The sequence below is a fragment of the Anguilla anguilla genome, chromosome 14, assembly GCF_013347855.1.
Source record: "Anguilla anguilla isolate fAngAng1 chromosome 14, fAngAng1.pri, whole genome shotgun sequence".
NCBI lineage: Eukaryota > Metazoa > Chordata > Actinopteri > Anguilliformes > Anguillidae > Anguilla > Anguilla anguilla.
Genome location: NC_049214.1, coordinates 15,019,282 through 15,043,549, shown reverse-complemented (window position 1 = coordinate 15,043,549; position 24,268 = coordinate 15,019,282). Strand labels below are relative to the sequence as shown.

The 24,268-nt window shown below is 39.6% G+C and overlaps 3 protein-coding genes across 10 annotated transcripts in view; 1 reads left to right on the top strand and 2 right to left on the bottom strand.

Annotated features, from left to right (window-relative positions):
- Positions 1-701: 701 nt before the first annotated feature.
- wdr54 (WD repeat domain 54) lies at positions 702-6,779 on the bottom strand. Of its 4 annotated transcripts, none has more exons than XM_035392206.1 (10): positions 6,684-6,779; positions 4,773-5,012; positions 3,501-3,563; positions 3,359-3,425; positions 3,126-3,182; positions 2,729-2,856; positions 2,519-2,619; positions 2,168-2,330; positions 1,840-1,914; positions 702-1,724 (listed from the first exon to the last, which is right to left on the bottom strand). In XM_035392206.1, exons 1-10 carry the CDS (start codon positions 6,726-6,728, stop codon positions 1,593-1,595), a joined length of 1,071 nt encoding a protein of 356 aa, XP_035248097.1. In that variant the 5' UTR covers positions 6,729-6,779; the 3' UTR covers positions 702-1,592. The 4 variants fall into 4 exon arrangements, with proteins under 4 accessions (XP_035248097.1, XP_035248100.1, XP_035248098.1 ...); XM_035392209.1 differs by having other exon boundaries at positions 6,671-6,749; XM_035392207.1 differs by lacking the exon at positions 6,684-6,779 and adding an exon at positions 6,058-6,426.
- On the top strand, positions 6,549-12,468 carry LOC118213330. 4 transcript variants are annotated; one of them, XM_035392203.1, is made up of 4 exons: positions 6,549-6,645; positions 7,604-7,854; positions 8,705-8,914; positions 10,537-12,468. In XM_035392203.1, exons 2-4 carry the CDS (start codon positions 7,609-7,611, stop codon positions 11,392-11,394), a joined length of 1,314 nt encoding a protein of 437 aa, XP_035248094.1. In that variant the 5' UTR covers positions 6,549-6,645; positions 7,604-7,608; the 3' UTR covers positions 11,395-12,468. The 4 variants fall into 4 exon arrangements, with proteins under 4 accessions (XP_035248094.1, XP_035248093.1, XP_035248096.1 ...); XM_035392202.1 differs by lacking the exon at positions 6,549-6,645 and adding an exon at positions 6,709-6,959; XM_035392205.1 differs by lacking the exon at positions 6,549-6,645 and adding an exon at positions 6,711-6,959 and having other exon boundaries at positions 7,707-7,854.
- Positions 12,469-20,615: 8,147 nt separating this feature from the next.
- LOC118212254 (aquaporin-3-like) overlaps positions 20,616-24,268 on the bottom strand; it is a 30,258-nt gene continuing 26,605 nt past the window's right edge. For both annotated transcript variants that reach the window (XM_035389965.1, XM_035389964.1), the window contains exons 4-6: positions 24,066-24,184; positions 23,599-23,816; positions 20,616-23,313 (exon numbers count right to left, since the gene is read on the bottom strand). In XM_035389965.1, coding sequence (XP_035245856.1) covers positions 23,136-23,313; positions 23,599-23,816; positions 24,066-24,184 — 515 coding nt within the window. In that variant the 3' untranslated portion in view covers positions 20,616-23,135. The remainder of the gene's footprint in view (positions 23,314-23,598; positions 23,817-24,065; positions 24,185-24,268) is intronic.

The window sequence follows — 24,268 nt, the reverse complement described above, 5'->3', positions numbered from 1 at the left end:
ATTTTAATTTGGGAGACAACGTATTTGTCTGCCAAATGTTTTACCACTGTAACCATGCCCAAAGTGGAACAGAATTCATACTGACTGTGAACAATCAGGTATACTCACTCAACAGCTGACAGTATCAGGACATTACATTACAGGCATTTAGCAGACGCTCTTATCCAGAGCAACTTACATAGCATATACAATGCATCCATTTATACAGCTGGATATATACTGAAGCAATGCAGGTTAAGTACCTTGCTCAAGAGTACAACAGCAGTGTCCAACCTGGGACCTTTAGGTTACAAGGCCAGCTCCTTACCCATTATACTATACTGCGTCCGGTCAGGATAGATGAAGCAAAAAAGGTATGTGCTAAATGCTTGAGCTGTTTTAGACAGAGGCTAGATGAAATTGAGAGGCTGGGTGAAACTGATCACTAACTGGAATACAAGTACAGTTTTTCAAAGTGAAAATAATGTTACATAAATATGATTAAATATAAAAACCTTTTTTTGACAAAAGGTTGACACTTAAGAAATACCCAAGACAATTTTGATTGGAATTAAAGAATTTAACTCTTCCAAGTCCATTAACAAACCTGAATAGGTATGCAGTACTACTATAGCCTAATGTGCTGAGCGCAACTCCTAAATTTCTTCAAATACATTAGCTCCATCTGCTGGTAAATATGTGAATTGAATTCATCCCACAGACAGGTTTTAATAGACATTTTATTTGTAAACCAAAAACAAACTGAGAATGTAAAAGAAAAAGCTTTAAATAAAACCAAAAACCAGAATGCAACCCAGAAACTAAAATACCAAAAATCGGCTACTCATGTTCCACAAACTCATGAACGTTCAAAGCACGATGACAAATATGTACCAAATCAGCTGTACAACTACATATATAATTTCTAAAATAAATACATTTATAAACGCATTTTAAGAGTACATACTGTACACACATTCTAAGGTACCTCCAAGTCAACAGGTCATGATAAAATCCTGTGCTAAAATGTGGGTGGCTGATGGTACATGATGGTACTAAATCTGCATTTCTGCTGTCTGTGACTAATAGGCACACCTGTCACAGAACATACTGCTGTCATCCTCACACTCACAGGTGCGAACCGATGTACGCTCGTCACCAGATATATGAAGCCACAATTACAGCTGATCAGGAAAAAAAAAAGATTTTATCTTTTTCCCACCCTGGCCCTGTCCATTTTCACCCAGGTAAAACTAGAACAGGGCCAGTGTCGGTGCAGATTTTTGTTTTAACCCAGCACAAGGACACCAGATTCAACTGATTACCAAATCATAGTCTTCAATCAAAACCTTGATAAGAACAATTAGTGTCACAGTGCTGGGATAAAACAAACATCTGGACACCCCTGGCCCAGAACATGAAGCAGGTAACTTTATAGTTTTGGACCAATGCAGTGCTGGTTGCAACACATGGCATCATGAATGAATGTTGCCCTACTGGCTGCCTTTCCTGTTGCTGTGGAAGCGTGACAGTGCACCACATAAACATGGCACTAGTCTCAGACACGTACACACATGCGCAGGCAAGCACACACACACACACACCAAGGCATGCTACGCCTGCGTGTAGCGGATAATCTCGCTCAAGTCGTATCCTGTCACGGCGAAGGCATATCCATCCCCATCGCAGAACTTGGCTCCACAGATTTGGGTGTCGGTGACGCACTCGCTGTACAGGTGCTCAATCTGCAGAAAGTGGGAGGGACTGGCAGTCAGGTGGGCAGTCTCAAACAGGGAGGGAAGAGACAGAGGGAAAGAGATAGAGAGAGAGCTAAAGAAAACAGGAGAAATTTTTCTTTACCTCCACACTGTTTGTCTCTGGGGTTAGCGTGAGATGCCAAACTCGCACCAGGGAGTCCTCAGCACCAGACAGCAACTGTCAGCAGCCAGAAAGGGGGATGGGGGAGGGGGCAGACGGCAGACCAAAAGAGGCCAGTTTTACATTCCAAATAACACTATTGATCCCATGACTTCCTCAAATCCTTCATGCGTGCTAAATGATAATGCTCAACATTCGTTATTTACAGATTCATGATTGTCACCTAGTATGAACCTACAGAAGAATTCCAAAAAAAGAAAATAATCTGATTGTGAAAGAAAGAGAGCACTGCCCTGATGACCCGCCTCACCAGACCAGAGAAGGGGGCAATGTCCAGTGAGTAGATCCAGCGTGCGTGGGCGTTGACCTCAGCGTGCACAATGCCTGTCACAGCTTCATACAGCCGGATCTGTCCTGTGCCATACCCTGCCACCACTGTACCTTTCCACAACTTCACTGAGGAGCAGCAGACACTGTGGAAGAAGAAAAAGACAGAGACCTTGTCAAGCCAATATCAGCCATTGCCTTATCCCTCTGTCCCATTGCCTCAGTTGCTCTTCAACATTCATATACTGTTCCCTCTCTTCCTTCTTACTAACCACCCTCCATTTGATCTACTCTACTGCTGCTTCTTCTCTCCTGGCCTCCCACGATTACTCACTCAAACCCAGGGATCGTATTGAGCAGCTCGAAGTCCTCTCCAGATTTCCAGACACAGAGGATTCCGGAATCATCTGCAGTGACTAGGTCAGCAATGCACTCCTGAGTGACAGTGAGAAATTGAGGCAGAAATAGGAGACAAAAACTGAAATGCAAGTGAGTTGGGGAAAGGAGTAGAGATTAGGGCAGAGGTGGGTGGGAGGGGGTGTACCTGGCTGCCAGAACATTCTGAAGCCATGTCTGTAATGGACTCCCTGTGCTCCTCCAACACCTCTGATAACATGATGTTGCTTCCTTTACTTGGAACATCAAACACCAGCACTGAGCCAGATGACACACCTGCAGACAAAGGAGGATAGTTTGGCTTAAGTCAGAATAATGTTCACTCCGTAAACTGAACTGTGTTCTTACGAAATGAGTATTGTACCTTATTGAACCTGTGTTTTATAGTTGTCCAATGACCATGATATGCACTTTTGTACGTCGCTTTGGAAAAAAGCTTCTGCTAAATAAATGTAATGTAATGTAATTTAATTTAATATAATTTAATGGAAAGCAGGGCCTACCTTCTGGTGTCGGTGAAGATGAGGTCAGATTTGGCTACTCACCCACGCATATGTAGTTTTCCCGTACAGCAGCTATGCCCCGAGCAAACACTGCCTGGGCTAAGACACACAATGAGACATTTCATACACCACCAAAACTGTGTTTGTGAATCGTAATACACTCTCTTTTTACTTATCCACGAATACAACAACAAAAAAACATTAATTTTGTTAATATGATCCCTCAACGCAGTTATAATTTTCAACAATTATAGGGGAAAAAAAGCGATTTGCACCTGTGGGTGTTTCTGGAATGTCCAGGGCATGCCAATACACCATGATGGATCCATCTGACTCGTACATCTGTGGAAGGAATATGAATTAATACCACACGCATAACAAATGGGGGAATTCTTAGCAAATTAAGTGGTAACCCACCTGGATGCCCTTCTGGGAGGTGAGAACCAGAAGTTCTCGAGAAGGGAGAACACACCATGATGCCTGCAAGAAATTAAGAACTGAAATATACAGATGCTGAATATTAACTTGCAGAATGTACTCCCATTCTCAAGTAAAGGGTTTTTAGAACTTTGCACAACATCAGTGCTACTCAGCTCCACATCCTGCAGGCCACAGTCTCTGTAGTATTTGCTCCAACCATGCATTACACTGCCTGATTTCACTAATTACTTTACCGCCTTGGTTCAAGAAACAGAGGCGTCTGCTGAGGTAAAACTGCTAGGGTAGAAAACTTCCCCTTAAACTGATTATTGGTCTCAAACTGTTTTCATAAATAATACAGCGATTAATTCACAAAATATTCAATAACATCAGATATAGCCCGTTCTCTTGAAGTAGGCTATTGGGTGAGTAATAAAATTCTTTTTATTTTCATTGAAAAATTGTGCACGTTTTATCAACATTATTAAAAATTGTGGACAGATGTACTACACTTAAGAGAATATTCATGACAAAGATCTGCAATGTTCAGATTTTGGAATTTAAACAATTTTGAAGCACAGATTTTATAGCCTTTTTGAAAAGGTTTTGCTGAAAGCAAACATGGTAGTTAACAGACTGCGTATCTTTTTTCATTCAAGTACTTAGTGATTAAAAATTATTTTCCTAAATTGAATTTATCATTTAACCTCCCAAACATGATGTGAAAAATAAGCTGTGTTTACCTGCCAATGGATTATCAAGATTGTTGGCACGCTTGTTCATCAATGAAAATGAGTGAAAATAGGTTGAGACCAATGATCAGTTTAAAGGGGAGGTTTCCGCCCGTCTATTTTCAGCTCAGCGACTGCCACTGTCAGGAAGTAAGCTCATTAGTGAAATCAGGTGATGTAGGGCATGGACGGAGCAAATCCTAGACACTGCAGCCCACAGGATCTAGAAATGAGTAGCGCTGCTCTATATTCTCTCGATGTAGTTCAAGAAAATGGCAGATTACTGTGACCCTGAACAGACAAAATAAACATGAGGTGGGGTACATGGTAACAGTCCAGGCCCAATTTCTAAATTGGCACTCCTGAATCTGGCCATCTAATCATTCTACCACTTTAATGGGCATGTGTGGTCAGGTTCAAAATGGCTGCCGTAGCAGGTGCTACGCAATGCTGAGTGTCCATCCTTCATTGCAAAGCTCAGACTAAAAAGTGTGATGTTATTATGCTTAATTAAGTTCAGCCTCAAAACTTGCCGTACCTGCATGATGAGTGAGGAGCTGGCTGCAATGTTGCCCTCTTTGGACTGTAGCTGACGATGGGAGAAGTTGAGGCCATCCCAGGATGCACTCACCATGTTGACCACATTGGCATGAACCACAGTGAAGTAGGTAAGTGAGCGGGGAGCGATGCGCAGCACACTTAGATTGTTATACAACGCAGAGGCACTGCTCTTGATTTGAATGCTTTTCTCTTTGTGATACATACTTAGTCCGGGCTCCTTCAAAAAATACAAATACAAAAAAAACTTCACTGTCGGTGATTGAGACTGTGGGCAAGTAAATGAGAATTCATAGTTGTGTACTGTGCATGATGCAATGACATTTTTGGAGTATATGATCCATCCATCCATTACCTACAATGCTTATCCCAGGTACTGTAGCCCTAACTATGGGAAATTAATAGTTTCCAATTAACCTTTGGGCTGCGGGAGGAAACCGGAGTGTCCACGAGAATATGCACTCCACGCAGGACCCAGGACCTTCTCCTTGTGAGGTGACAGTTCTACCCAGTCGAGTGATGTGTACTGTAGCTTTATCAATTAAGTACGCAAAACTTAACAGCCACGTTATTGATTTTTTTTGTTCTGTTTTTAACGATCGCAGAACTCTTGACATTGTTGAAAAAAAATTAATGAAAAAAAAAAATTAATGAATGCGATTTCATAAACTACGTTATAGCTGCATCCTTTTTTTATATGCAACGTACTATGAACGAATGGGGCATGTCACCCACCAAGCCGTAACTTGACATGCAGCCAACTACTGTAACTATTTATGAAGCACAGTCGAACTTGGACGGGCAATACAAAATAATAATTAGTGCCTGGTGATTTCACCAGATAAATTAGACTACTAATTTAGCATCTGCCTGAGATTAACGTCGACCAGCAGTCCTAGTAGTGCTGATGACGTTAGCTGGCCAAAGCTTGCTTTGGCAAATGGCTTGGACCTTACTACCTTTGGTTAGCAATTTTATTAGCTTATGACATGTTAACTAACTAAGCGACCTAACGAACTTGAACTGTTACCTGGTTAAAGTTAACAGCATTCAATACGTTAGATTATATCATTTTATATGTTAAAACGAGCTGGCAACACAAAACTCATTTTTTTCTAAATCTATGATAGCTAGTCTATCTAATTACTGTAGTTAGCCAGCTAGTTCAACTAGCTCTAGCTACCCAGAAGGAGCAGCACACACCATGACTACATACATGCAAGCAAGCGTTACATTACGCCATCGTTAAACGCATTCCTGCTTACCTTGCCGATCTTGCAAGAAAGTAGCTAGTTTAACGGTTATTGTAGTTAGTTAGCTAGCTGAATTAACCAGTTTTCCAACTTGATAGGCTAATACAAAGCCTCGATGATGGTGTCAGTAATTTAGCCAGTTGAGTAAGCTAGCCTACTACACAACAGGCAAGACAAACAGCTTCGGAGTTCTTCAGGAAGCAATATCGGTCCTAAAACATCTATATCAATCCAACGAAGATGTTCATGTTAGCTAGCCCATTGCTGTTTAATCCTCTTGCAGCCAAAAGCCATAGTGACAGATTACATTTGGTTAACGTCACCGGCAGATGCTGTTATGAAGAGGCTGCTAGTGAGCAGTCAGTAGGTTCTGCTTCATCAGACGACGTTGCATCTGCGCAGATATAGTAATCATCGTATTTCAAGGATCAGCTATAGCTAAAACGAATATCTCGTGAAAGCAGCCAATAACCCTTCCACTTTCTTAAGAAATCAATGAACACATCACAATTGACATCGCGACCAATACAACGAAACTTTTCGGAAACAGTTCATGGAAACAACATATTTAATTTAAGTTCATCTGCCGAACACTTATTGGTAATTGCATTTTTGGACTTTTCACCTGCTTTAAATACCTTGTCTCCTTGGCTTGATCCCATTTCACCGGGGATCCTATGCATGAACGACGCAATGGTGTTGCTAGGCAACTGCTCTCAGACACAAGACTTGCCTGAATTAAAATAGTGGAATGAAGCGGTGCATGATATACTCTTGTAGCATGGGAGACGGAGTAAGGATTCTGTAGTGTCTATGGAAAGGCAAATTAACAGTCAACGTTATGATTTAACTGCTTTAATAGTTCGTTTTACTATTTGTGGAAAAAAAAGAATAAATGCTTAGCTGGCTTTAAAGTAAGTATTCATTTATTTCACTTTGCTAGCTTCAGTGACAATGTTAGATGTGTGTTAGCTTAATACTAGCTAGCTAGCGTTTTAGTTTAATAACTCAATTATGTAGGCCTATGCATTGCGAACAAGCACACTATTTAATAAATTAAGTGCTCTGTTACCGTGCATTTCATATTGGAACACGAAAAGGTAGAATTCCATTTTGTTTTATATTGTTTTTTTTATTTTTGTATTGTACTTTTTCCTGTAAATTCCCTCTGTGTTAATACCGGCACCGCTAGGTGGTGCTTTGCAACTTTGAAACGCTCTGAAACCTGCCAAACTACACCGTAATATCTTTCCAGAACAAGGGGCGTAGGACACTGCTCTATAGGGGCTCCCTCTCATGAAATTTATTTTTGCCTATAATCTATTAACAATAAAGACACTTCCTTCCATGCATTAATTAGAGGTAGCTACAACTACTTACATTTGTGAAGAAATTATAGCAATGTGGAGGAGATTAGGTTTATGTTTTTGGCATCTAATGGTCCTACAAGTAGGCTATGCATGGTCGATTCAAACAGTAATTTTCAAAATATCAGCAGTGTTCTGAAGCACTGATCATGAAGTGCATAGATTAATCAGCTTTTCCACCTTTCTCTTAGTATCAATGTCTCGCTCAGCATCCAAAGTTAGAGCAGAGAAAAGTCGTGCTGCTCCTGCTCCTGTGCTCCCACCTCCACCCTCACCAACCCACCATGTTGACAGAGCCAGCATTGTTCCAGGCCACCTCACCAAATCTGAATGGATGGATATGGTGGAACAGGAAGAGGGAGAGGAGGTGGTGGCAGAGCTTCTGGACGAGCTAATGTGCAGAGTGATGGAGAAGTGCTACCAGGTTTACCTACAAAGACAGGTGAGAACGCTGCAGTGAGGTGTTGATACAATGAGGTGGGTTTGCTGTGGTTTCACAAGATGTTTTGTACGTTGCTTAGTAACTGAGCGCTCTTTCCAGTATTTACTCATTAAATCTAAGAATGTTTCTAGTACCGGCCAACTGCATAACGACAGAGTGTTGCCTGTGTTACTCATTACCAGAGCAAAATATTAGTCACATTAATTCAGCTGTAAACAATAAGTAATATATTAACGTGAGAGCACGCCAGTTGTACTGAAACAAGTTGTAATGAAGTTTTGTTCGCTTTGTAAAAGAGTTAACTTACGTACATTGCATCCTTAAAAATCTAATTTTATGCCAAGGGGTTTCAGAGTACCAAATAGATCTTTTATGCATTAGGCCTACACTTCATTTCTAACAGAAATTAGTCCAAGTATAGAGCTGGAAAATGGTTACTGATAACCATTAATTTATTAGTAATTCTGTTTCCATAATGAGCAAATAAGCCTCCTCCCCCCACCACCACCACCAAAAAAATAAATCATAAAAAATAACAATACTTATAAGAATCCTTTTGCAGTTCTCTTTTCTGACACTTTATTGCTACTGTATCTAATGGTTCATGCATTGGAATTTAGGTCACACGTTATAGTTAAAGATAAATGATGGTAATGCTGTAATGTGTTGTGGTAGCAATTTGACTTGCAGTTAAGCTGAAATGAAGCTATCAGTGCTGTGAAGTGAATTAACTTTAGGCATCATTCACCTGCATCTGATCTTTTTAAGCCCAAGTAGCATTAATTAGGCTATTGTGATAGTGGTGCATATTGCAGCTCTATATAACTGACTCCTCCCTTTCTTCTGAAAGCTGGTACCGTTCACAGTGTCCTGGGCACAGCATTCACTGGTTCAGACACTGGAATGGCAGTTCCTGGTACGGGACGATGGTGACGGGCAAGACCATGCCCCTTTCTGGGAACAGGACAGTGAGCCTCCACCTTGCGAAATTGATTCCTGGGCACAGGGCTGTGTACCTGTTGTACATTCCAGACCCATACCAAAAAATATCCCCCTACAGGTAAGCCTACAGTAGGCTAATTCTACATGTGGTGTGTGATAGTAAGACAGTCAACACACAAATGAACTTGAAAAGATCCTTGTTGATTGATGTGCAATGTGAGAAAGATGTAGGACCCAAAATAACTCAAATTCCACAGGAGTCTCCTTGCACTGAAAATATACATTTATATAAAAAGACACTACTCAGTGTTATTAAATTCTATGTTATTAAAGGGTTCATGAGTAGAGTCTTCTTTTATGTTTGAGTAGATGAAAACTTCCATCAGAATAAGGTTAGAATGCACTTGTCCCAGACAAGTTCTGACAAAGTCACAGAAAACTGTTCCTCAAGGTTTTCGTTCAGTCATAAAGTCATGTTACTGATGTTAACATATGCGCCTCGTCATGTTTTTTTCATGACTCAATTTAAGAACATTCAGATATTGCAATGCCAGATTTGATGAATGCTAGCTTTTCTAAAAAGGACAAGAATGACCATTCACAATTCTAATTATTTTCTAACTTGAATGACAAAATTAAATAATGTTCTAAGACTGTTCACAGGAATGATGTGGGGACCAAAATAGTTAGCTGGGCTGTTTGAATGAAGGTCTTACTTGTTTGCTTTGTGCTGCTCTTACGTGTTTTTGCTCTAATGTCTCCAGGGTCAGACCAGAGGAGGGAGATGGTTGCTTAGTTGCAGTTACATATTTGTTACATAAACCCTTAAAGATGATAGTGGTAGGGTTTGCTAGAATATCAAGCTCTGCAAAGCATTTGTGTATTTAAATATAACAACTGAATTTAGAAACAGTAGTAATGGAGTACTGAATGCATTTGAATTTAAATTGAGAATTTAATTGAAAGATTTTATTCTAATGAAGGACCAGAGGAGGGAGATGGTTGCTTAGTTGCAGTTACATATTTGTTATATAAACCCTTAAAGATGATAGTGGTAGGGTTTGCTAGAATATCAAGCTCTGCAAAGCATTTGTGTATTTAAATATAACAACTGAATTTAGAAACAGTAGTAATGGAGTACTGAATGCATTTGAATTTAAATTGAGAATTTAATTGAAAGATTTTATTCTAATGAAGGAATTAATAATTTCCATATCCATAGCTCAAAGATCTCAATACATTTTGTAGGAAGGAAGGTTGGGTTAACTTCACCATCAATGTATAGTACTCCCCTTTGGTGATATACCATATGGCAGCCATTTTTCACTTGAAAAATGGTTAATAGGCATAAGATGTAATATGTACACTGCTAAAATAATAGAACATTGGATGGTCAGATTTAGCAAGCATTTTCTCGAATTCGGCCATGGCGCAGAACATTTCTTCGTAATTAGTGATATGCAGTCTTTAATGAAACCAGTGAGTGTGAACTGTGGTTTGTTGTAAAAGATGGCATTTCCTGCAGCACAGTGTTTCTGTTTTTCCCAATACATGTCCTATTCCCAGGTCCAACTATTAAGGGTTGTTAAAATTACACACTAATGAAAAACATGCTTTTATAAAATGTAATATTAAAACATATACCCTCTATTGAGTGGAGTGTAATGTCAATCTTATATTGTTTACTGTAATTGGCAGATCCTGATGACTGTTATGATCTGTAACCTGTTGTCTCTGTAGAGATCAGCGGAGCTCCCTCTGGCAGATGCTGCAAATCCAGGTAGTCCACAGGCCAAGAATATATCCCAATCAGAGAGGAAGGAGGATCATTCTGACTGGTACCCCTGTAAAGAGGACAAGAATCAGAATGGCTGTGAGGGACATGCAGGTTTGAAACCAAGAATGCTGATCCCATGCCCGCCTTCAAAAAGAGAGGACAAGAAGAAGCATCCTCTGCCAAACTGCCCTGCAATACAGGCTCCCCAGGGCAGGAACTCTCCCTGCGTCTCCAGGGGGCCTATCAGCCACTCAATTAACATGGAGGAGCATCCCATCCCAAAGGAACAGACCATCTCTGTCTCCAAATACAAACGTGCCCAGAAGCACTCGGACCTCTCTGCAGTGAAGAGGCTTGACGCTGCTCGCCTTGTCCGGCACCAAGTCTTGCCAGGGTTTGAGGTTCTAGAGTCTCATGTGTCACAGCTACCCATTGGAAAGTCTTCTGTCCCTCCCATACCACATCAGAAACAGGATAAGCACAACACAAAGCTGCCAGCTGCTGTCAAACCACCAACCAATTCTCAGATGCCTCACAAAGTCCGCCGTAGGAGTACAGTAGATGGAGCCCTTTGGCTTTCCTCCAGAAAGAGAAACATCCAGGATGTGGGCCAGTCCCTGGGCTCCATGCCCCTCTCTGCTGGCCTTCTACTGGACACCATAGTGTTGTCCCCAGGAGTAACCCTCAAAGACCCCCGCAAAGTCCATACCAACACTTATGAAATGCGTCTGTCCCAGACTGGCCAAAGAGCAAATTTAGAACCTATCAGAAGCAGCCTGCCAACTCCACTCTTCTCTAAGGACCAGCTGATGTCAGGATAAACCATATGTGCTGCCCTGGCTGGACACTGCCCAGTGATTAAAGTGATAGACTGAAGCTGATTTACGCCATAGTGGTTTTGTCTTACATTCAATATGGTACTAATAGCTTTCATGGTCAAAGTATGGGGAAAAAAGTATATTTTTGTTAACATCTTTTTGTGATAATGCTTCAGATGTACTTTCCTAAAACAATGAAAATTATGAAAAGACTAATTAAATTCTAATTTCTGATAGGCTTTGGTAATACCTCTTCCACGTTCACTTGTATTGCAGGTACAGTAATGGTGTATGCTTTGTGTATTCATAAGCCCTTTTAGACACTAGCTTGGAGCAAAAGAAAGATTATGAGGTTAAACATCTTGCATGTATGTCATTTTGTTTCACTCTTACACATATTGTCTATATTGTATTTGGCAGTTAATTCATCATTGTGACAGAGGAGACACTTATTGATACCATCACTATGCAATGGCGCTAATGAAAATACTGTAGTTCATGTAATTCAAAGCAAATTTATTGGAGAATAATAAAACTATAGTAAGTTTTATAAAGCACTTATCAAAACACATTTACAAAGTTCTTCACTAAAACATCACAAACAGTCAAAAACCCACAAAAAGTTTAAAACAAACAAAACACAATAATAAATTGTAAAACTGGAGCAAGAGAAGAGTAGGAACATAAAAGGCAAAAGCATAGTCTGTATTTAAAATACTGAAAAAAGACTAAAATTCAGAATGTAATATTTACGTAAAATCTAGCCTAAAAGAACAGTTTTTAAAAGGGCTTTGAAAGAAGACTGTGATTTGGCTAGCCTGATCTCCTTGGGCAAGTTGTTCTGGAATCTTGGGGCCCTGGTGGAAAAAGCTCAGTCCCCTTTGTTTTCAGCTTATAATATGGAACAATCAGAAAGCCCTTACCTGAGGACCTCAGGCTGGGCTTAGGCTCATAGGAGATTAAAAGCTCAGTGGTATAGGTATGGGCTAGGCCCAAACATGTCTTAAAGGTAATCAATAACATTTTAAAATCGATTCAGAATTTTCATGGCAATCAATAGAGTGAAACTACAATGGGTCTAATGTGTTCTGTCTTTCTTGTCCTCGTCAGGAGTCTGCCTGCAGCAATAAATAACTGTAGTCTGGATATACTCTACATTGTTGGTGTAGACAGGTTTATAGAGAATTACAATAGTCAAGATGTGATGAAATGAAAGCATGAATTACAATTTCCAATTGATTAATCTGCATTTCACTTGCTATACTTACCACTGTCAGCAGCAATGCTACCCTGTAGCCTTCCCATCTCAAGCTGCTGAAGCTAAGCCGGTGTGGGCTTGGATAGAATAGCTCCTGGTAAAATGAAGTTGCTGCTGGAAGTGGAGTTGGAGGGTTGGTTTGAGGCATTCTTCCCTTTGAACCAAATAAAACCCAATTTCACAGCTCAACAATGGGCACATTGTGCTGTAGAAGCTGCTGTCCTTCAAATCACAAACCTTAGGTCCAAACTTACTCTGTCAGAAAAGACCCCACAGAACTTTTCAGAAGAGTCAATGTAACTAACCGATGAAAAATAACTTTCAGAAAGTATTTTCCCATATCATCAGCTAGCAACCAGTAGTGTCTGCCTCTTGTGGAAATAGCAATGTAAATTTACTTTTAAATCTGCTTTTACAATAACTTGAGGGCTTAAGTAGTACAATCAAAAGCTGCAAAGTTTTCTGACAGTATGTGGATAAAAGGGATTCATGCATATGGGGTTATGCTGCTTATGTTAGCATTATGTTATAATATTTTTGTACTATATTGTATGAGTAGGTTTTTGCGCATGTGCAGAGTGCAGTGATGTAGTTGACAGCTACAAAGATGTCAGTGCCAGTGTATATTTTGGATATTAGTGCAGTTTCAGTTCATTTTAACTTACATATTCACTCATAACCATGCACTGCACTCAATAGTGGGTGGAAATAATGTTCCATGCCTGATTGGTAGCAGATCAAGTTTGTTTATTATTATTATTATTATTTTTTTTTTTTTACTACAGTGCTTATTTATGTCATGGGTTTACACAAAACCACAGTTTGCTTTGATAAGCAACACACATTCTAGAAGAAAAAAAACTGCACTGTTGTTAACAGTTAAAGTTAAAGTGGTGGCCTAAAAAATCACCTCTGCTTACTCTTAAAAAGATGAAGTAGCTTATACAGCTCTGGAAAGAAATTGAGACCACTCCAAATTTTTCTTAAATCAGCATCTTTACATGTATGGCAGCCATTCCATTCCAGTGTCTGTTGAATTCCAATTTACTTAATGAGGTACTGATTAGGTGATCACCTGAACCAAATCTTATTTAACGAGGAGAAGTATAAAAACCACTGCTGTGGTCATCACTATCCTCTTGCAATAGGACCAGCTGGATGGCAAAAACAGTGCTAGTAGTACCTCAAAAGCAATTGGAATAAAACAATAACTATTGACCATGCCAGTTGAAAAGAAAAGTTTTGAGTGAGGAAAAAAAGGGTTCAATTCTGGCTTTACTGGCAGAGGGATACAGTGAGCGTCAAGTTGCTTTCATCCTTAAAATTTCGAAGACGGCGGTTCATAAGAACAAGGTCAAGCAGCAGACATTGGGGACTACAAAGCTACAGACCGGCAGAGGGCGAAAACGCCTCTCCACTGACCCGGATGACTGCCAGCTCATTCCAATGTCACTCAACAACTGTTGGATGACATCAAGTGACCTACAAAAAGAATGGCAAACGGCAGCTGGGGTGAAGTGCACGGCAAGGACGGTTCGAAACAGGCTCCTAGGGGCAGGGCTGAAGTCGTGCAAAGTTAGAAAAAAAGCCCTTCATCAATGAGAAGCAAAGAAGAGCCAGGCTAAGGTTTGCAAAAGACCATGAGGATTGGACCGTAGAGGACTGGAGTAAAGTCATCTTCTCTGATGAGTCCAATTTTCAGCTTTGCCCAACACCTGGTGGTCTAATGGTTAGGCAGAGACCTGAAGAGGCCTACAAGCCACAGTGTCTCGCACCCACTGTGAAATTTGGTGGAGGATTGGTGATGATCTGAGGGTGCTTCAGCAAGGCTGGAATTGGGCAGATTTGTCATTGTGAAGGACGCATTAATTTTCCAGAGCGATATATTTTACTCTACACAATTGTTGTCCAATTGTGGCTAGTATATAAGACTGTGGAGTGCAGCTGGTGCTGTATTTATCCACAAGATGGCAGTATGAGCAATGTTTGAAGGCTTATAGCAGTATTAAGACAGTTGTATTCTGCAAGGAGACTTTTGCGATTCTGTGTGTAGTTTTCTTTTTTGCAGCATGCATCACAATCCCTGTGTGATGATGGCTAGTGGGTGCTCCTACTGGTCATGGGTTCTCTGGCTTAATCATACGTAATCATTCTCTCATCATCTGATAAAAAATAAAATAAAAGAAATTGCTAATAATACACCTGTCATTCAGGAGGTAAGATATCAGTATTGTTTGCATGCAGTTAATCACATAATATTTTTGTCATAGCCTTCTCTTATCATATGAGCCATTTTATCCTATTGCTACAGCATCAGAGTGACATGTTAGTATAACATATGTGTGGGTGTTTAATTAAGTGGGTGAAAGATGGTACTATAACTCACCATTATGGTCTATTTCAATAAGCTGGGGCTTCTATTAATTTATCTGTTGTGTTATCTTGTAGGGGCCATTTTACCTCTATCCTCCTTACCTACCACCCTACCACCCTATCTCTCTCTTCTAATCTACCACTAAAACTCCCAACAAGCTCCTTCTCAAAAAAGAAAAGAACATTGTGTACTTTCTTCCAAATCCTTATTCTAACATCTTATTACCTAATTGTTCACTGGATCCTGGGAACATGGGTAACTAAGGCCAGTGGCCCACCTGCATTCTTAATTGTTATTTTAAAAAAACAATACAGCATAAATGGCTGCCATTCATGGCCGAGGGTATGAAAATAAGCCTCCTGCTGAGATCCTGTCCAAAGAGAGGAGAGCGGAAAGGCCAGGTCTCAGACTGCATCTCGGAATGTTCTGGGCTTCCAAGGTGTTCCTCTAAGCAGCATGGAACTGGCAGGGGAGTAGCAGCAGTATGCCTAAAATTGCCATGGTAACGGCACAGCAGCAATTCTTCCATCGCTCCTGCCCTCTTCTTTGCAGGTTTACACTTAATCTCGGTACAGAAGAGCCAATAACCTTCTGGTATACAGGAGATGGCATTTACTTCCCAGACAGTCCTTTTTTCAAACATTGTTTTCCCCACTCTTTCTTTTATTTTCAGTGAGTGTGCCTCTCAAGTCACGGCTGTACTACCCAGCCCTTTTCAAGGAAAGCTGCAGCTTAGATGTGTGCACTCTCCAATACAATCACCTGTGAGCCAGAGCCCTATGGAACCCACAATATCGCAGGAGAGAGTGAACAGTAATCAAAAGACTCCCTTACTACATGAAGACGATTAGTACCCATTGGGTGCCTGCCATGAGTTTGGAGAAACTAATGTAGTTCCTGCATCAATCTTCTTTGTGCAATCTGATTGCTAGGATACAAATTAAGCAATAGCATTATGTTTAGAAAAGTGAAAATCATAGTGAAAATAAATTTTACCCATCTTAGGGTCAGCACAAATATCTAAGTTTGTGCACACATTTCCAGAAAATGAAATATTAGATCAACAACCTGGATGAGCCTCGCAAACTAAGCACCATGCCAAAAATGCAATTGAAAAAAAAAAAAGTCCTAGATAATTTCAAGGTTTAAAAAGTAAGAGGTGAGGAGTACACACCTCATCTATCTTTGCACTTGTTAAAACCGTTTTCTCTAATAAATACCGGGATTTCTTAAAAAACTCAGGACAAACACAGACTGGTTATTAATGATGTCTGCTGACTTGGCTTAATGGCAGAGTTACGTGGTTGCAGTCATTATTTTTTAAAAAGCAGAACACACACATGCATGCATGCATGGACACAGAAACGATAGCATGTCCAGCATGAGTTGGGCTTCCAGTCTCCCAGGTTGTTCCACTCTATTATTTGTGACCCACTTTGTGTCATTACTCTTCCGTAGTGACTAGTAATGCTCTGGGTGGCTGGCTGGTGGAATGGGGCATTGGGAAATGTCATAAAAAGTTAGCCGATGTCAAATGCTTCTGTTGCAAAAATTATTTGAATGAATGTTACATTCAAGGTACAGACCGCTCAAGAATTCACAATGGCAGAATAACAATGGAGCACATTCTTTTTAAAATTTTAAAAATGACATCTGGAAACTGTTTTAGGTACAAAACCTCTGTCTGAAGGTGTATTAACTTGCTCAGGCAGGACCTTGAGGGCCATTAAATACAAGCCTCTACACATGATCACAGCAGTCTGCCTCTTGTCACCTTCTCCTTTTGATGGATATCATGGCTAATAGCGGAAATGCTGACTGACTGCAGTCCCTTGTATCCTGCTGTTAGTGTCTGCTAATTACAAGGCCTTGTGGATTTAATAAGTATTGCAACACTCCATACACACCCCTGAAAACCACATGAAACAACCTTGTTATTGAGATTCTTTTATATATAAAAATGGTAAAGTCTAAAAACACTTGTTAATGTTAATGTGGTTTAGGCCTTGGTGTACAACTTTTCTCCCAATTACTGTTTGTCATGAATTTCAATCATTGAATCATTTCAAGGCCTGTTAAAATTATGTATTTTATAACTTGTGCAATACCAGCATATCTTTACACCATAAGTATTACTGCTAAAGATGCATATTCCAGTCATACATTACTGCAAGTCTATTTCCATATGCAGATATTGCTTTCCTTCTGTAGTAAGCTCTTATTCAGGAGTTTACATGAAAAAGCTAAAACCAGCCAAATGACCTGCATGCCAAATGAGTGCCATTTTAATCCCATAAAACACAAGTGCAATTCAGGTAATTGCTGGAACAAGTCAAATTGGATAATACTGGCATATAGTGGGAGACCATGAGGATTTGGCAGTGGGAAACCATGACTGAGACTAGTGAGGATGATTTGCTAGGGTCTAGTATGTCTGCAGATGAAGACTGTATGAGGTAAGTCTGTCTATATTATTAATGCATGGATTGAGTAAAACATATTTTATGGATATTAAATAGGAGCTTTAGTTTGAAGTTGAAGACAGGTTGACATTCTTCCACAGAAACTCCCAGAAGGGCACAATCTCTTCACAGCCAATGCTGGGATATCACCCTGAAAAAGGCCACATATCCATGCCTCTTTACCATTTCACCTACCATTATTTCACCCACCCCCACCACTACCTGCTCCCCTCCTACCAACAGGAGGGCATGGCAGAACTTCCCCTGCTGCCCCCAGGCACACACGCAGTCCTTCTATTGAGTCCACGGTGGTGTTGGGGAAACCACCTCTACGAATTGTAGAATAGAGAAAACAGATAATTAATTGTCCGTTTCAACAATCCACACACGGGGGGCACCAATAATTGTAGTGAGGTTAGGTAAGGTTTATTCAGGAGAACTGAGTTCTGTCGAGCAAAACTTAGTGAAATAACTGTCTGATTACAAATATAAAATTATGGAGTACAGAGCTTGTCACGGTTTTGGGTGATAACACCGTTTATTTTCCAACCTACGTCATTCTTTCGTTTATTACGGCCTTTGGTTTTTTATGCGCCTTTTCTTTAGTTATTACGGCTATTGTTTTAACTGCGCCTTTTCTTTAGTTATTACGGCTATTGTTTTAACTGCGCCTTTTCTTCAGTTATTACGGCCATTACGTTTTCTTCATTTCCGTGATTGAATTATACGCGTGCACATCTCTTTTTACAATTTGCACCTGTTGGGTTTCTATTTAAACCCCTAGCAAGCCGCTAAGCTTTGCTTCAGTGTCACTTGCGTTACACGAGAGCCGGTAATAGGTATAAAGGTATAAAGGTATAAAGGTATAAAGGTATAAAGGTATAAAGGTATAAAGGTATAAAGGTATAAAGGTATAAAGGTATAAAGGTATAAAGGTATAAAGGTATAAAGGTATAAAGGTATAAAGGTATAAAGGTAAATTGTTGTAGCTACAAAGTTAGCACAACAGTCTTTAGCTTAATGGGTTGTTGGCAACGAGTTGGTGCCACAACCTAAACTCAGAATTCTTCTTTTAGGGTGTTACTTTTTCAGCCTCGGTTCGAGGTCTGAGTTATTCCGTTTTCTACGCAGGTAGTTTTATTTTCAGAAAGTTTATACTCCTTAAGCTTGTTTTTTACCCAGTACGTGTGTTTAGAGCTTTTCTTTCGGATACTCTTCCTTAGGAGTATTTTTCTTTTCATTCTTTTTTTCCCCTGCCCTTGTCTCTTTCGAGACTTAGTGGTTATTCTACCTCCGGTGAATAGCTTAAAGAATCCCTGTTCAGTTGCGTTTGGTCTCCCAAAACTCCCACTCCCACAGAGCTAAATCAAGAAAAATGTGGCTTTGTTCTAAACGTTAGGGTTTAAATCATTGCTCTAAACTACACTGTTGAAATCCAGGTATTTCAGGCCCTTGGGTTGTTAATTGTATTAAATTTATTGTCATTCATCCTTTTTGAATGTAATGTTTCCAAATGAGAACATACCGACTAAAAGAAATTAATGGAGCTGATTGGTGTCATTCATAATGAAAACAGGCTCTCCATACAAGGTTCTTGCGTACTATAAATAACCATGGTCGTCTTGTATGATTTGTCATTCTTGTTCACAAGGTCAGTACAACAGTCTGTGCAACAAAGGTAATGAACCACTTTCAAGGGCTACATGCACAACAGCAGATAACTGTTCAGCTATCATTTTAAACCCATCAGCCATAAGATCCTGCAGCCATGGAAAATGTTCTCTGAATCAGCCAAGATGCCAGTGAATATATTGGTGAACTGTGGGTTTGCTATGCTGTGCTTGTGAGAGATTGGACTTTATCTTGCATTCAATTCAGTTTTTTTTTTTTTTTTTTTGGTTTTTTTTTTCCTGTTATTTTTATTTTCACCAGGCAAGTCATTAAGAACATTATTTACAATGGCAGCCTGGTGCCTGGGGCTTAATGAAGCTGGGAAGAACCCTTCTGTATTTGGAGAAACATGCTGAGAACCTGTTAGATGGCATGGAGCAGTAATTCTGGGGTTCAGAGAACGCTAGAAATAGCGGTGGGATCTTTTTTTAAAAAAAACTAAGCATGATTACAATTCTACATGATGGACACTGACTAGGAAATGCGCCACTGAATATGATCGTTTTATAAAACCTCAATTCTGTGCACACTTTCCATTCTGCAGTGCTTAATTTTCCTGGGTTTGAAAATAAAATTCCACGACTGTAGGCTTAAATCTGTTGTAGGGTGCTGATTGGGTGTTCCCTAAGATTTTATAATCTATATGTTCTACTTTAATTTACAGAGTACAGAATCTGAATTATCAAGCTGAGCTTTTGCATGTCTCAATGAGAAATGTGCTAGCAGTCCTCACAAAGAACACTTTAAACTCTGTAAACCACATTGCATCACAATTCACTATGCTAAAACAACTGAGGTGTTCACAATGTATGAACAATTGCCGTAAGTAATTATTGTATTTATTCATAGTTCTTCCATGTAATTTAAACATTTTCAGCATTCAAGCTTGGTTCAAGCAATGTTATTATGCAACCGAATGTAAGAATATGTTCCTAAACCTCCAGTTTCCCTTGCTGTACTACAGAGGGTTAACCCTAAAAGTGACCTATTGTATAAGCTTTCAGAACAGCCATCTCACATGTACTACCATTACTGCCGAGAAGTAATTAGGCTGTCAAAATCCCTGTAATTATCCCACTTTTTGTGTATTCAGTCTTCCTGCAAAATACAAAACTGAGTTCTCAAACCACAGTACTGGGATGTACAGGGAGTGAAGTTTTATGTACAATTCTATAAGTGTAATTATTGTTTAATGAGAGAATTACAATTTCTTAGTAGTAGTCCTTCATTAGTGGCATCATTTCAACATTGATCGGTTTTAATGAAATTATTTTATCTCTTGCATTCTTCTCCTCTGGTAGTCCAATCCCAACTTCTGCAGAATACATTTACTTACAATTCATAGAACCAAAGCTCTTGATTAACACAACCACAAGGCTCTAATGACATGACATTTCCCAGAATTCTCCCTTTCTCATGACCTGCTCCTTCCCTCACAGCCCATAAACATCAGTATTAGTACAGTGTGACCAGTGGGATTTATTTCTTTCTTTTGCAGTACACTGTTCCAGCATTTAATTCAACACAGTGTCAATTTATATATTGGGGCACAGAAAAGAGTTGCTATTGGGTACAATCACAATCCTCCTGTCTACATTCGTACAGCATTAATTTCAATGCTTCATTTTAAGTTTACTAGTCTCAAAGGTGAACACATCAGATCTATGGGACAAACAGGCGTGTAATTTCTATTATGTCCTTTAATAGGTCAGAAGGAAAGAAATGTTTTCTCATTTCAATACATCTTTAATGCTTTCTCACATTTGAATTGAACACGAGAAGCAGGGCATTGTTGAGAGGAATTCTTCCTTTATTTAAACCACAATGGAAAAGACTTAGAGGGACAAAAGCAATGTTTATAAGAAAAAAAATAAGAACAGCGGATTAAATGGAACATAATGTACTGTACCATATTGGGACACGGGTGACCGTGTAAGTGCATGTTGAAAGACAGGTGCTGGACTGTATAATGAAATACAGTGATGGTGATTAATGAAGTAAGATTCCATGTATTTTCTATAACACCAGAAAATACATGAGTGCACAATATCCAACATCCCAAAAAAGTCCCTGTACACACTCAGCTTCTCCTTTTGCTTGTCATACCCAGTGAGATTTTGTTAAGTACAGGGCATCCAGAAACAACTCTGAATATAAAGTACTTTGCAGAATGAGAGAGAATCACTAGCCAACCACCACCCTTCTCATACATGTCCTGCCGTATTCCCAGCAACTGCAAAGTTGTCTCTTTTTACTTGGTAACAAAATGTTGTAGCTTATATTAGCTGACTAGCCTCTCACTAATCCCCTTTAGCTTTGTTTACAGTCACAGTAGCTAGATAGATGGTTCCCTGTAGCCTGGCATCAACTGACCTCCCTGCCATAGGTCAGGTTCCCAGGCCAGAAGGTCAAACCTCACAAGATCCTGCTGTGAATGTTTCAGCTACTTGACACCAACATCGATGGAACCAATGCATGTGAGTCAATGTCTGATTCCATTATGTGACAGCTCCTTGGTGATCCTCTTTCAAAACATATGTGGTCCACTAAATTGGGTCATTGATCCAGTTATACAAACGGAAGATGATTTTTCTTTTTTTGCCACAGCATATAGTTCAGGATTTTGAGAATAAGGCACTAAACCAAATAAAAGCAAGATCAAACACCTCAAACAATTTAAGAATACTGTTTTGATTAAATATTTACTTGAGATATCAAAATGCAGCTGGAACAGTGGGAGTGGTGGATCTCCTTTTGTATTTAAGTGCCAGAGTGATTGTATTATTATAAAATACAATATTTATACTCACTAAAATGTTTTGTATCATCAGGCATACATTGGCCTAAATCTAAAAAAAATCGGAAAATATAAACATATTTAAAAAAAATATTATTAATAATAATAGTTAAAATGTAGTTACACACTAACCAGAGCCTTTATCTAAAATGATAATTTAAGAAAATGATCTGCAGTTGAACCATCCATTAGCATTTGATAAAAGTGGAAAAATTGTATAAAAGAGTTTTTAACCCATGAAAGGTACAATTGCAATGAATGCTGGCATGAGAGTAAATATTCCAGTATGACATTTTAGGATTAGTCTAGATGAAGAATTCTGCCATGTCTGACTGACATGTCCTACTTTCCAATATATGCCACAATGAAGATCAGACCTTTTGTCCTTTACTTTCTCCATAACAATTCATTTCACACCCAGGTAAAAAGCAAATACATTTCAACTTAATGTATAAACTGGTCCAGAAATGTCTTTACTAGTGGCATTCCAATTTTAAAAAAAACACAGAAAGGGGGTTATACAACAATTGATGTGCAAGCACACAGTAATTATAAGATGTTCAGTGTAAAACCGACTATGCTAATGCATATTTTATCCATATTTGACTCTTATGACCTCTTAAAATTAAATGAACACTAAGCATTTTATTGTGTAAAAAACACACAGTTGAGACTCTTTTAGCTAATTTAGCAAATATCTTTGCCATGTTACTGCCACTGTTAGAAGCATGCTCAGATGAAAATAATCCCCTTATGTGTAAGCAAATATGTTTCATACGATGAAAAACGTGAAATCCTAGAATACAGATTAAACCGGGTAATCTTCTGTGAATTTCATTCATGTCAACTCCAGCCATTCAAGTAAGTGTTAATTAAATGTCCTGTGTAAAGGATATAATTAATCTGTTCCAATAATAGCCTAAGTGTCCCTATAAAAATTGTGTTGGGATTCATGATCATTTTACCACTGAGCAGCTTCATAGGTACAGGTGAGTAGATATCTTGTTGCAGTCCTGTGACCATTGATCCCAGCGGAATGGGACTAAGTGGGACCTGGTTTGATTCAGAAGTCTGAATGGGTCTGTATAGCACTGCAGTGATTGGCCTATCTGAAGGTCAGAGGTCAGTTTGCTGGTTGAAGTAGAACAAGTGGAGTAGGGGGATGGACATGATTATGGCAGCTCAATCAGCTTCCTTGGTGCTCACATCGGACAGCTTGACACTCTCCTCCTCCAGCTCTGCCTTGTCCCGCACCTCTCCCTCTACATGGTAGCCCACCATCAGCTGATACACCAACACACCGATAAACGCCCCCAGCAATGGAGCAATAACGGGCACATAGAACCAGCAGGATTTGGCACTGTGGGAAAAGGAAGGAACCAAGTTTGTCTGACAACATGTGAAGCAATGCTCATTTACAATTCCACATTTTCAGCATATTATTTAGATTTAATAATATACAAATTATATTCATATTGTCACAAAAGAATGCAATACTGCATTTAAGTAGCTGTCATCCCTTTCCATTTTGACATACTGTAGCTATAACTCACTTTCATAAAATTAGACATGTTCACCTTACTTGAATTTATGACTTCAATATATAAGAAGTGGACTGCAGAAGTGTTGGAGAAGAATTACTTACGTGAAGACTTCAGTGCCCCATCCAGCAAGAGCAGTGAACAGGCGAGGCCCTAGGTCTCTCGCAGGATTGACTGCATATCCAGAGTTGAATCCCATTGAGAGGCCAATGACCAGCACCACAAATCCCACAGTAAAGGCCTCCAGGCCCCGAGGTATAGGGTTATTGTATGGATCCACAATGGCCAATATGCACACAATGAGGGCAGCAGTACCAATCATCTGTGAGAAGACCATTACATTTCTCAGTCAATAAATATACTCCATGACCCTGGAGACATCTTTTGCAGAAACAGTGGCAGACAGAACCAGCGGCAGAATAGAAAATGTAGGTTTGCAATATTAACAAAAAACAATCAAGTTCACTATACAATATATACGCATAGTATGTGTAATAAGACTCATTCATAAATTATGAGCACATGCTTGTTCCTGAATGCCGATTGCGGGAGTGGGAAGTGCTGGTCTGACCTGATCGAAGAAGCCATTCACCAGAGTGAGATGCTTGGAGGGGTATGTGGCAAAGATCCCGGCTGTGGCATTCTGTCCCACCACAATCAGCTTCCCTTGTCCAAAGTCCCACAGTGCATCTGAAAAGATTGAAGTGAAGCAGAGACTGAACAGTGCAATACTACCAGCACCACATTTCTGCTGCAGAAGCATTGGACACACAT

Coding starts and splice junctions, on each gene's coding strand:
- wdr54 (XM_035392206.1), bottom strand. CDS start 6,728: ATGCATAGGATCCCCGGTGAAATGGGATCAAGCCAAGGAGACAAG. Junction 3,183..3,358: donor CATTCCAGAAACACCCACAG/GTGCAAATCGCT, acceptor TGTGTGTCTTAG/CCCAGGCAGTGTTTGCTCGG. Junction 1,725..1,839: donor CAGAGACAAACAGTGTGGAG/GTAAAGAAAAAT, acceptor CACTTTCTGCAG/ATTGAGCACCTGTACAGCGA.
- LOC118213330 (XM_035392203.1), top strand. CDS start 7,609: ATGTCTCGCTCAGCATCCAAAGTTAGAGCAGAGAAAAGTCGTGCTGCT. Junction 7,855..8,704: donor AGGTTTACCTACAAAGACAG/GTGAGAACGCTG, acceptor TTCTTCTGAAAG/CTGGTACCGTTCACAGTGTC. Junction 8,915..10,536: donor CAAAAAATATCCCCCTACAG/GTAAGCCTACAG, acceptor TTGTCTCTGTAG/AGATCAGCGGAGCTCCCTCT.